We start from the raw sequence: 13,124 nt of genomic DNA, 5'->3' as shown, positions 1-13,124 counted from the left end.
GATGTATTTGAACACCTTCAAATACCACCAGACTGAACAACGATCGAACCTGCCAAGTTGGGGCAAGAGTCCAGCACCTCAACCATCTGAGCCACTCAGCCCTCGCTCTTGCAGTATGCTAGGTTTCATTAATAGACTGACGTGTAATTTCTTGATGAATGGATAGTGCTGCATGGCGACAGTTTCATGTGATACAACTTTTGTACATAACATGCCTTCGAAATCTTAACACCTGTCCAGGATGATGTCAATTTTTGCTGATTTTATGCTGCTGTACTATACAATTTTAAATGAACAGTGCATTTTTGAAAGAGCTATAGATTATAATCAGACTGCAGGCTTTTGCGTAATTGAGCACTTACTGAACATCTTTATGTATTCATGTCTACAGTGAGTTTGAAGTCTACACATACCGAATGTGCCTGTTGAGTTTGCCAGTGATGATGAGGTAGTTCCCTGAAAATACCTTCGAATTGACCCAGAAAGCATCTCTGGTCATCACAGGCAGACCTGTCTACGAGTTACGATTGTCAAAGAAGTAGATCTTTCTTTCACCACCGAAGAATACAATCTTACAAGAAAATATACAATTAAAAGATTCCATCTTAGTCAATACATAGCATGTCTTAAAGGAACTTTAAGAACTAAGACATTAACAGGTACATGTTTCGGCTCAGATGGGCTTTCTTCAGCCTTACAATAAAATCACAAATAAAAATTATAGGCTATAATTAGAGCCCTGCGCAGATATACAAAATAAAATCCCCATCCGCTCTACACCCGCACTTTCATCATCCGCATCTACAAATTGCTATCCAAGGATATTGTAAATATTTAACTACAGTATATTGCACCCAAGATATTTAAACGGATAGATCTGTTAACATAATACAATAAGCCTGACACCTGGCACCAGAACCCCTACAGTCACAGGTTCATGAGGGACTTTCACGTGCGATAACTACCGACGTATTGACATTTGTTCCTTCCTTCCCTTAATTGCAGGCAGGAGTCAGGTAGGCTCAGGTCAGATTTTCGGCTTTGTGGTCTCAGGGCTTTTTATATATCACCATTTCCCATACCGCTGTCAAGATTCACCTAATCACAAGCAAAAATAAGAGTATACCTGAGTGATAATCAATAAATGTCATTATTTAGAAATTATCAACAAAATTATTCTCACTGCCATACAGTTTGTATCCGCCAAGACAATAACTTTGCGGATAAATCCACAGATATCCGTATCCGTGCAAGGCTCTAGCTATAATATTAAACCGTAATACTAAAAAGAGCTATCATTTTAAAAAAATTAAAATAATACCGAGCTCGATAGCTGCAGTCGCTTAAGTGCGGCCAGTATCCAGTATTCGGGAGATAGTAGGTTCGAACCCCAATGTCGGCAGCACTGAAGATGGTTTTCCGTGGTTTCCCATTTTCACACCAGGCAAATGCTGGGGCTGCACTTTAATCCTTCCCAGTCCTAACCCTTTCCTGTCCCGTCGTCGCCATAAGACATATCTGTGTCGGTGCAACGTAAAGCTAATAGAAAAAAAAAAATCATTCTTGAAGTTCCTACCGTTAAAACATAACCAAAAACTATATACAAGAAAAACATAGAAAAGCACTCATTTTTTAAATTTTCACTTTTAAATCATCTTCAAGAGTAAGTTATATAATAAAACAATTATACTTGTTTATTATGTAGCAATACTGACCATACAGAATCAAAATGAACATCATCACATATTGATGAGTATGTGGTCATACATACACCGATGAGATCCAAACAGATTTTCAAACCTCACTGTTTGTTGACATCTTCAAAATGGTAACAAGAGCAGACTGTGGGAACTATCATGGCATCTTGCTTTTACCAACTGCTGAAAAGATCATAGCCCGGATTCTATCTCACCGTGCCTCACCATTAGCAGAAGGAATTCTACCAGAAACTCGGTGTGGATTTAGACCAAACAAAGGTACATCAGATATCTTCACAGCAGAACTGCAGGAGAAGTGGTACTTTCTGGAAAAATCGCTGCTTTCCACTGTTGTCCAGAAAAGTTTGTACCAATCTTACGACTACTCCATGATAACATGGCAGCAGTGGTGATCACAAGTGAAAGCACAGGAGAAACTTTTGAGGTCAAAATAAGCGTGAAATAAGAGTGCTCGATAGCAATGACTCTCTTTTCCATATACATATCAACAATTCTGCAACTAGCTGAAGGTCAGATTCCACCAGGAATACAAATTACATACCACATGGATGGCAAACTATTCAACATAAACAGGTTCAAAGCTACGACCAGGACATCAGTAACATCCACGAAGGAGCTTCAGTACCCAGATGAGAATGCTGTATATTCACAATCAGAGGAAGAACTCCAAGCCATTTGGATTCTTTCACTGAAGCATTTCACAAATAGGGACTAAAACTGAATAATCAAAAGACCAAAATTTTGCACCAGTCAGCTTCTGGAATTTTGATCCAAGCATCTAATATAACAATCAACATGCAGCCATTTCAGAACATTGAACGCTTCCCATGTCTTGGAAGCCATCTCTCAGCAAAAGCCAATGTTGATGTAGAAGTTCATCACCAGCTTAAATGTGCTGGGACAGCTTTGTCAACATGTCATGACATAAGTTGCTCTAGCAGGCTACCAATGTACAAATATGTTGTAGTACTGACCCTCTCATTTGCATGCGAGATGTTGACAACATACAGGCGCGAAAAATACTTGAAAAGTTCTATCAAGGATGTCTCAGAAGTATCTTGAAAATTATTGGCAGGGCAAACGCACCAATATTAGCATTCTGGACGAAGCTGAAAGTATGAGCACAGAGGCGATCCTAGCCCAACATCAGCTACGCTGGTTGAACACATGGTTTGAATGCCCAATCAATGCATCCCAACACAAGTACTTTACTCTCTATGAAGTAAGGGTCACTGCTGTATTGGAGGCCAGAGAAAGAGGTATAAAGACTGCATTCAAGCCACCCTGAAGAAATGTAACATTTATACTGACAACTGGGAAGAGCGTGCTCTGGAACATTCGGCCAGGAGGAACACTGTCCGTCAAGGAGTAGGGGATTTTTAAGAACAGACACATCATTTTGCAATGGAACAGCACACTTGGGGAAAACATAGGGAGGTTCTGAGGAGAAATGGCTAAATACTAGCAGGCTCTTCAACATAAGTGTTTCACCACTGAGGTAGAGTATGTAATTCACAGACTGGACTGATCAGCCATCAGAAGACATCAGTAGGAAGACTACTGCACACGCTCGCGAGTGATTGCCGATGATGATTATATCAGAAGGTTACTCAGCTGTAACTTGTTTCTACCTGTCCAGTGCACTATTCTATCAAAAGCTGATTGTAGATCTTCACTTGACAAAAACGCAACTGCCATATCATCCACATACACATAAATTTTTACATTCTCCGCTCTTACTCTCCTGATTGCGTCTGTGGTCACTATGTTGAACAGGATTGGGCTCAACAGATCCCCCTGAAGCAGTCCTGTTGTTTGTTTTATGGGAAAAGACCTTGTCAAATTGTGATCAATTTGTACGTAGTTCTCTGCACGTATATTTCGTATCAGAACAAATAGGGCATTATAATTTCTAATAAGAGTCTCCAGTTTTCTTATCAGTAACGCTCTGTTGACCAAAGGCCAGTGAGAAGTTGATGAAAGCAACAGGTAGTTTCCCTTTCTCTCTCCCTGTTGTTTCTAGTATGTCATTTTGTAAGCAACAGCCTGTAGAGTAGATCTGCCCCTTCCAAACCCAAATTGCTCTTCCGGTACTACATGGTCCAGAAGTTCTTTTAGTCCTTTTGCAAGGAGATGTCAATATTTTTTAAATGGAATGCTTTCTAATGCAGTGCTCCTGTAAGCATGCAGATCCTCATGATTTCCTTTCCCCTTGTACAGTACCTTTAGTGTGGCTACTAGAAAACTGATTATATACTAGATCCAACTGTGAGGTTTGAACTGAGTTCAGATCAGCCACAAGAGGTTGACAATGAGAAGAAGGCTATCTATGAACCTACAGTGCTCTACTATAAAAACAGCTACAAACTTGAATGTACAGAGGTGATTGGATTGATGGTGGGTGCACGTGAAATGGTACCGAGCCTTTCTGTAAAGACCTGCAAAATTCTAGGCATAGATATTGCAATATTGCAATCCCAGCAGTTAAGGGATCTGTAGCGATATTACGAAAACATTTATATGCTACATAACAATATGTTGTCCTTAATCTCTTCTATTATTTCCCAATCTTTTACCAGCAACTGTATAACCATATTTTGAGTCTTTGTTATGCTTTGTCCCTGAGGCAGCCATGATCATTTTCTGGAAGCTAATAAAATGAAATAAGATAAAACTATAATATATCTATTTTAAATGAAGTATCCGAAACAACATATGCTGGTCTGGATCTAGTACATACCATAGCAGCACATGCTATATAACCCACTTCTGTTTTAAAGAATATAATATACATACTGTACATTTAAAAAAAAAATACAACTAGCCCTGGTTCTTTATTCCATATCTAAATTTGTTAATGATGGTTAAATCAACACACTGAGCACTCCAAAACCAAACCCTTGATCAGTAATATTAACACTCAAAGGAAGATGCAAACAAACATCCAAAACCCAGCATAACATTCAAAATATGCAGTTCATAACATCCAATCTCGCTATTAACACTACCTACCTAATAAGGCTCTCATTGGGAGTGTGGTTTCGGTATCGATTCTGTAGCGTTCCAGACTTGTTTCCATCTGCAACAAAAAAAAAAAACAGAGCAAAATAACAATGTACAAGCAAAAAAACTTGCATAAGAAAATAGGAGTTACCTAAGCTAACTGCATAATGAAGAGTCTACATAGAACTAAATGAAACACCGAACTAGTAAGTTATTATTTAAAAGAATTAGTTTATTAACACCTAGCCTCATTATGTAGCAGTGGTATCCAAAGTGTGGTACGGGTACCACTAGCGGTAGGTGAAGTCGTCTCAAGGAGTATGCAAATTTATCGTAGCTTCTGTTTTCAGTGAACAGTTCAGAAATGAGTTGTGTCTGCTCATTTTCAATAAAATCTTGTTTTGATATAGTGTTTTTATTTACCACTGCACAGTACCCCTTTTCCAAACTATTCATTCTAAAATATGTGTCAATTTGTACCTCCCATTCACTAGGTATGTAAAAATGCCTCTTTATGCTGCATTGTTCTTTTTAAATTTGCTTTGAAATCCACTCCAATTTTTTTCAGTAGCATTGTACATAGTACAACAGTAATTGGTGCATTACTAATTGTACTCGTATAAACAGGATGGTTATAATTGAACATTTGCTCCTTGAGAAGGGCCCCACGAAAAACAAGTGATCGCAGGACAATTAAACTTTGTGGTAACATCTGTAAGAATATGTGGAAGAGATGTAACGAATAAACAATTGAAAGAAACACATTTCAATTTTCACATGAGAGTCCGACTCGTTGGCTGAATGGTCAGCGTACTGCCCTTCGGTTCAGAAGGTCCCGGGTTCGATTCCCGCCTGGGCCGGGTATTTTAACCTTCAATTGTTAATTCCAATGGCTCAGGTTCTGGGTGTTTGTGCTGTCCCCAACATCCCTGCAATTCACACACCACACATAACACTATCCTCCACCACAATAACATGCAGTTCCCTACACATGGCAGATGTCGCCCACCCTCATCGGAGAGTCTGCCTTTAGCCATATGAAATTATTAATAATTATTTCCACATGAGAGAGTAACATCTGTTACTCGAAACTGCATACCATTTATACGTTCCAGGTTACAAACGTTACTCAAGGTGACGACCATCTGCATCCACGACAGCTGGAACCGCAGTATAGATTGCTCTACTGCTGCCCGAAACATCTCAGGTGGGGTGTTGGCTACCTCCCTCACTATGCTCATCTTCAACCTCCAACATGTGTTAGTGTTCTCTTGATGAACTCTGTCCTTCAGGTAAACTCAACAACCAGAAATCACATGGGTTCAAATCTGATTATCTTGATGGCCACACAGGTTGGAATGATTGGCCAATGATTTGGTCCTCTCCAAACGTGTTACGGAGTAACCGAATGACCTCACGAGCAATGTGAGGTGGAGCTCCATCGTACATCAAAAATGTTGACTCCAAAGCACCTCTCTCCCGCAGAGCTGGGATCACATGTTGGCAAAGCAGATCATAGTAATGTGTTCAGTTCACGCTGCATGCCCTTGGTCCTTTAGGTCCGAGTTCCTCGAAGAAAAATGGACCAATTATGAACTGTGCAGTGAAGCTACACCACACAGTGACACGTTCACTGCACAGGGGAACTTCATGAATGTTCGTTGGCTGTCAAAATCCCCAAATGCAAAAATTATGAGTGTTCACTGCCTCAGTGAGTGTAAAATATGCTTCATAACTCCACAAAATGTTCCATGGCCACATGTCATCAACTTGAATCCTTGCAAGAAACGTACGAGTAAGGTCTACTCAAATGTCTGCATCACGTGGCAACAGTTGGTAAGTAGGGTGAAGTTTGTTCAGATACCATTTCACAATTGTTCACAGCACTTTTCGAGCATGGTTCATGGAATGTTCAGCTATCGTAACACAGCTTGTGCACTGCTTGAAGATTATACATTGCATTCAGCAATCACAGTCATGGCAACAGTAACTTCTTCAACAATTTGTGGTGCAATTAGCCTGCAGCCACTCTCAGGAGCAATTCCCAAATTGCCAGTTAATTCGAACTTCCGAACCATGTTCTTCAACCCCCATGCGGAAAGAGGACCCCTCCTCATTCCCTTAAAGCGTTGATACTCACAAACAGCAGCAGCACTATTGCTGTCGTTTTTATAAAACAGCTTTACAAGTAAAGCCCTGCTCACCTTGTCTAGATCCATGTTCACTGTTTGCAACATTAATACACACCAATGATTGTGTTTCAAACCTATATCACCGTACCAGTACCAGCGCCTAATGGCAAGTCATGTCACTAATAATACTAAATAACGTAAATCTGACAGCGCTTAGTCTGAACATCGTTTTTATAAAGTTGGGTACCCATACGCTCCACAGTTTTCTGTCTACACATGCTCAAGTGGCGAAAGTTTAATTATAACCACCCTGTATATCATTACTGTGCAATGAAAACCTTGTCTTTCCATTCATGAGGAAACCATGTTTCTCCATCTGTCTTGAAGGCTTGCCGCATTGCCTGAGAAGGGAACAGAAGACTCCAATTGTCGAATAATTGGGCTATCATTAAGCAATGAAAATGCCAGGAATAGCTCTCCGGCCATTGATGACCGCTCAGCTTTACGCTTCTTCTGTAAACTTTACTCAAAAGGAGTAATGAGGTTTTTCTTTGCCCAGTGACGATACATATTGTACCACGAAATGCCTATGGCTTGGAACATAGTTTGCAACGGGTCAGCTAAAACGTATGTGTAGAGTGCACGAGGTAATGGTATTGCACGGAGCTGAGAGCGAGATACGTCACCAGCTGAAACTATGCGGATGACACAACTATCACGTGAACTTCACCTGACTCTCTAGAGTATTAACAAACAATAAGAGAGTGCAATTGATCCACCTTTTTCAATACAAAGTATGCTGCTAATTTAAAATCACAACATTATTTATTTGGTACTGGTTTCAACGTCTTGGACGTCATCATCAGCCAAAATTGGGCAAGTAAACTAAGATATACACATGTTAAAATACAATCTATAGGCCGTTAATAGTAAAATGACAATGGTTAGGTAACATACAAAGTGTGACTATGCTTAAGGAGAAAGTCATTCTTAAAATATTTACACAAGTTGAGGACTTGTTGGTTAATTGTAAAACAGGTGAAAAACTATTACAAATATTTAAATTAAGTCTTGATCACATCGTAGACTTAAAGTCTTAAGTGTGGCGCTGTTGTCCACGGGACGAGTTTTGAATGTTGTTATCTATAAAACTGATGTCAACTGTTGTTCCTCCGTAGAACGTTGACAATAGGATTAAAATATGTAAACTTAGTAGTGACTTGTAATATCAGTCTTCATAAGGTGAAGTGCTGAGTTGTGTTGTAATTAAGCAAGTGGATCTTGTTACAGACAAGGGTATAAAAAAGTTGTTATAAAACCAGAAAGTTCTCGATCCAATGCAGAACCTGAAGTATGAGAAAGAAAAACTATATTAGAATAAGATACTGGAAAAGGGGCAAGAAATTAAAACTTTACAATCAGAATTGAGGAAAGGTTCAATCTATTCAATACTACGTGTGTCGTATAAGATGTTTACAACATGTTATTTATTGTTTCTAGTACCGGTTTCGACGCAGAGTGGTTGTTGCGAGCTGTTTGTGGTTACCTTACGTAAAAAAAAATTCTCCCCTTCAAATTGGTGCTCTTTTCTCCGTCTGCTGTTACGAACTGTCGGCTTCCCGGCTGCTTGTACTACTGCTGTCACTGCTCGCCTGCATGGCAAATCCACTCTGACGTCACGCCTATAGTATGTTCTCGATCTACCCCGCTGGCATATATATATATATATATATGGCCTTGTGTCGTTCATTCGGCAGGTCAGTTGTGGTATAACCTTGTTAAAGACAGGGAGCTGGAACTCTGTACACGGCTGGACCGTGTCCATTTTACTTGTAAACTTCGAGCTGGAACTCTGTACACGGCTGGACCGTGTCCATTTTACTTGTAAACTTCGTGCTGGACTTCTGTCAAGGGTGAGCAGACACTGTTTCTTTCTATCATTTAACGTGCCCAACCTTGCTATACTTGGGCTTCGCCGTAGTAACGAAAATTGAACTTTGGTCCCTTCAGGACACATCTGAGTATTCGTGCAGCGCAAATGTTCTGCCTTTTGGACATTTATATTCCTAAAATGTGGTGTAAATGGTGTACTGGACAGCTGATCTAAATTTCTAGTCCATAAACATTCCTACCTTCTGAGATGAACTTTTGCATCGCGTCTGTTAGTGCTGGGGACTTGGCGGCTTGATCCTTATCCTATCCCATTCCTCCGTTTCTTATTTCCTTGTTTTCTTTTCTTATCCCATCTATCTGTTAACTTTGCGTAAAAATGGTGCTTGCTCAAAAGATGTGATCTGCTAATTTAATTTGTATGTTCATCGGTTAGCTTCAATTTTATTATCGCTTCTGCGCATTCCTATTTTTTTCTAACCTACCAAAAGGATCACTCCCTGGATTGGAGATTGGTTTATTTCTATTCTGAATCTCTAGAATTGTTTGGCATGAGGTTACATTTTTTGGACGTCCTATTGTAAACATTGTATCAATTTGTGAGCTTATCTAGCAAGTGTATGACACTACCAACTTTGTATTCTACTGGCATGAGCCTGAAACTTTATTTGATGTACCTCCCTTCTAGCGTATTGTGTAATATAATGCAAAGAAACTGATTTCAGAATCTATGGGTTCCCCCCCCCCCCCCCTTTTCTTTTTCCCCTAATTGAAGTGTCGGAACATATGTCCAAAGATTGTAGTGATTGGTGCTTAGGAATTCGATGACGACGATGTAATCAAATTTTGTATCACCTACGTGTCTTAAAAACAAACTTAATGCTTTTATAACGCCATATGCTGGTTCATACTATTTGTTCTGATGTGTAGATAATTTGTTACCCCTTTGAGATTGGTATAATATATTTGTTATTTTCAAACTTGTTTTCCAAAATTCTCTTTCATGAGTTCCTTTCCCCTATTACTTCTGTTTTCACGTGTACCTACCACGGCAATTCTTTTGGGGAGCGGCCCTTTAACTTCTTTATGCACATGTATGGAGCTCTGAATTGCACTGTTTACGGTAATGTTGACACGATGTATTGAACTGTTATATTCTCATGTTGCACGCTTCTCGGCACTCTGCGCGCTTGTGTACTGTCAGTTCTGGGTACTTTGATATCTTGTTGTCTAGTATCCCGATCAAGGGCACTCTCCTAAAAGCAAATCTCAATTACAATGCTATTTCTAGCAAGTTGATAGTAAGCAAAGACACTATCAAGTACAAAGAGCGTAACATATGGTAGCAGATTACCCTTTACTTTAGTCTTTTTCTTTTATTATTCTGTATATCATGGCTTGTTTTTCAGATAATTTCCCTTTAGGGGATGACTTTTCTCTACTATCTTCACCAATTCCTCAAAATTTGTCACTTCCAAATCCTTCTGTTCCCAATTTAATTTCGTTTTCTTCTTCTTCCTCAGTCTAACCGTCTTCTACTGATCATACGCCTGATGTAACATCTGATGAGAGTAAACCTCCTCCCTTCCGATACCCTATGGCCCCTCCCCCTCCTCCATACCCTCCCTCCGCTGTTCTTCCTACCACTTCGGTGGATAGTTCTCTCAATATTCAGATTATTAAACAATCTTTACTTCAAGTTCCCCAGTTATCAGCAACAGATCCTCGTAGTCTTACAATTTGGTTATTTTCCGCCCGTAAATTTTTAAATATTAAAGTAGCTTCCTTTCCTCAACTGATTGGTCTTCTCTCCACGAAAACCATGGGTTTTTTCTCCACATTTTGGCTTGATAATATATCCAACTTCTCCAACTGGTACGAATTGAGGCACGCTGTTCATAATTATTTTCTACCCCTGGAAGTACGTTATAAATTGAGTAATGAATTTATCAGACGACAGCAGTTACCTAATGAACCTGCTCATGATTATCTTGACTCTATCATAACTTATACCGATGTTTTGAATATATCACATAATACCCAGGAATTAATTTCCATTATAAAGTTTTACGCGGCTCCCTCATTTCGCATGCTCTTTAACGTTCTAGCTCCTCCTGTTTCCCTTCTGCAACTTTATAATTTAGCCCATCAGCACACTATAAATTCTTTAGGAGATCATTCGTTCTATTCATCTGTTCCTCCTCCGACTATTCCTTCTACTTCTTCATATTCTGCTTTACCCGCACCTTCCCTTCCCGCTGTCCGCCCTCCTATGACTTGTTATCGGTGCAAACTGCCCGGCCACCTTGCGCGTCAGTGTACTACTTCATTTTCGGGAAACGCATTCCACCCGCGTTGCTAGGCAGTAGACGCTTAGATGGGCAAAATCTGCCTCCTTTATTAACGGCATCTTCCCAATCCACTTCAAATTTGGCTTCATTTTTACCTCCCACTTGTCATGTCTTAGTTACTGTCAATAACTCTCCTTCTGTCGCCCTTCTCAATTCAGGTGCCGCTGTTTCTCTTATCAGCTATCAATTCTATAAATTGTTAACCGAACTTGATCCCCATTTACATTATCTTCCTACCTCTACACGTTGTCTTTCTGTCTCTAATCAGCCTTTGAATATTATTGGTACGGTTTCTTTGCATATTAAAATGCAGCATTTTCCCTGGCCGTTTACCTTCCTTATCGCTGAATCTTTATCTCTCCCTATCATTTTGGGGTATGACTTTTTTGCTTATACTGGTCTTCTTCTTGATTCCGCGCATTCTAAAGTTACTTTTCCCTTTTCTGAAAAATCTGTTCCCTTAATCCATACTATTGACTACCCTTCTCGTTTCTATTCTCCCCTTCCTATAATTAATTCTATTCATCCCGATCAAGTTCAAGCTTTGCTCACTGAATTTTCGGACGTCATCACCCCTAAGCTCGGTACTGTCAAGGATTTTTTTGCCCATATTGATCTTAATGATTCCACCCCTGTTCGCTCCTCTCCATATTTCCTTAGTCCTCCTCGGATGAAGGTTTTAAATCAGCTAATACAGAAAATGTTGAATGATAATACTATTATTCCATCATCTTCCGCCTTTGTGGTTGATAAGCCTGATGGCTCCGCGAGGTTCATTGTTGATTTTCGTAAGTTGAATGAGAACATTGTCTATGATGCGTACCCTATGCCCAAATTAAACTCTGCATTTCAACATTTTTCCGGTTCAAATTTTTTTTCGATTTTCGATCTTAATTCGGCCTACAACCAGCTCCCGTTGGATGACATTAGCTCCCAGTATACTGCTTTTATTACGCCTAATGGCCTTTACCAATTTAAAAAAGTCCCTTTCGGTTTGAATTTAGGTTCCCAAATTATGCAACGCTTCGTCGACTCCTTATTCTCTGATATTAAGTACAAATATCTTTTCCCTTTTATTGATGATATTTTGATTTTTTTCTCCCGATTTTGAATCTCATCTGTCGCACGTTCGCGAAGTCCTTACACGTCTCCGCAACGTCGGCTCAACCGTAAATCCGTCTAGTAAGGTTTTCATCGCTCAAACCTCCATTAAATTTCTGGGTCATATTTTAAGTTCTGATGATATTGCTGTTGACCCTGAACGAGTTTCTGCTATTACCCGAATTCCGCCTCCCTCTAATTTAAAACATTTATGATCTTTTTTGGGAATGGTCGGTTTCTATGCCATATACATCTCAAATTTTTCTGCTATTTCTGAACCTTTGAATGCTCTTAAACGTAAAGGTGTTAAATTCCATTGGTCTTCTCAATAACAAATTGCCTTTGACCTTTTAAAAAGTAAATTATCTCATGCGCCTCTTCTCCAGATTCCTGATTTTAACGTCACCTTTGAATTGTCCACCGATGCTTCTGATATTGCTATAGGCGCCGTTCTCCAACAAACTATTAATGATTGCACACTCCCTATTGCATATTTTAGCCGTCTATTATCCCCTGCCGAACGTAAATATTCTACCTACGAAAAAGAGGCTCTTGCCCTCATCCTCTCTATTGAACACTTCGCTGATTATCCTGACCACCGCCCATTCATTGTTAGTATCGACAATCAGGCTCTTTCTTGGCTCCTCCATAATGCCCCGAAAATTGGTCGTACGGGTCGTTGGTTACTCCGCCTCTCACGATTCAAGTTTTCTCTTAAATTCGTCTCTGGATATACCAACTCCGTTGCCGATGCTTTATCTCGTTTATTTGAAGAACCTCATTTCCAACCCTCTGAGCTCGATTCACTTCCTGTTAATTCTGTTTTTTCTGTTTCCTCGTTAACTAATTTTCCGCTTTCTTTTCAATCGTGTTTACAACATCAACAGCTTGACCCTTACTGCCAACAAATTTCTCGTGACCTGGTTTCC

General features: G+C 39.7%; 1 protein-coding gene across 2 annotated transcripts in view; it reads right to left on the bottom strand.

Annotated features, from left to right (window-relative positions):
• Nucleotides 1–13,124, bottom strand: part of LOC136858446 (unconventional myosin-IXa) — an 842,620-nt gene that overhangs the window by 536,335 nt on the left and 293,161 nt on the right. For both annotated transcript variants that reach the window (XM_067137995.2, XM_067137996.2), the window contains exon 11: nucleotides 4,731–4,797. In XM_067137995.2, the coding sequence (XP_066994096.2) occupies nucleotides 4,731–4,797 (67 nt within the window). The remainder of the gene's footprint in view (nucleotides 1–4,730; nucleotides 4,798–13,124) is intronic.

Source organism: Anabrus simplex, chromosome 1, assembly GCF_040414725.1.
Source record: "Anabrus simplex isolate iqAnaSimp1 chromosome 1, ASM4041472v1, whole genome shotgun sequence".
Taxonomy (NCBI): Eukaryota; Metazoa; Arthropoda; class Insecta; order Orthoptera; family Tettigoniidae; genus Anabrus; species Anabrus simplex.
Note: the sequence above shows the minus strand (reverse complement) of the source record. Positions and strands in the feature narration are given on the sequence as shown.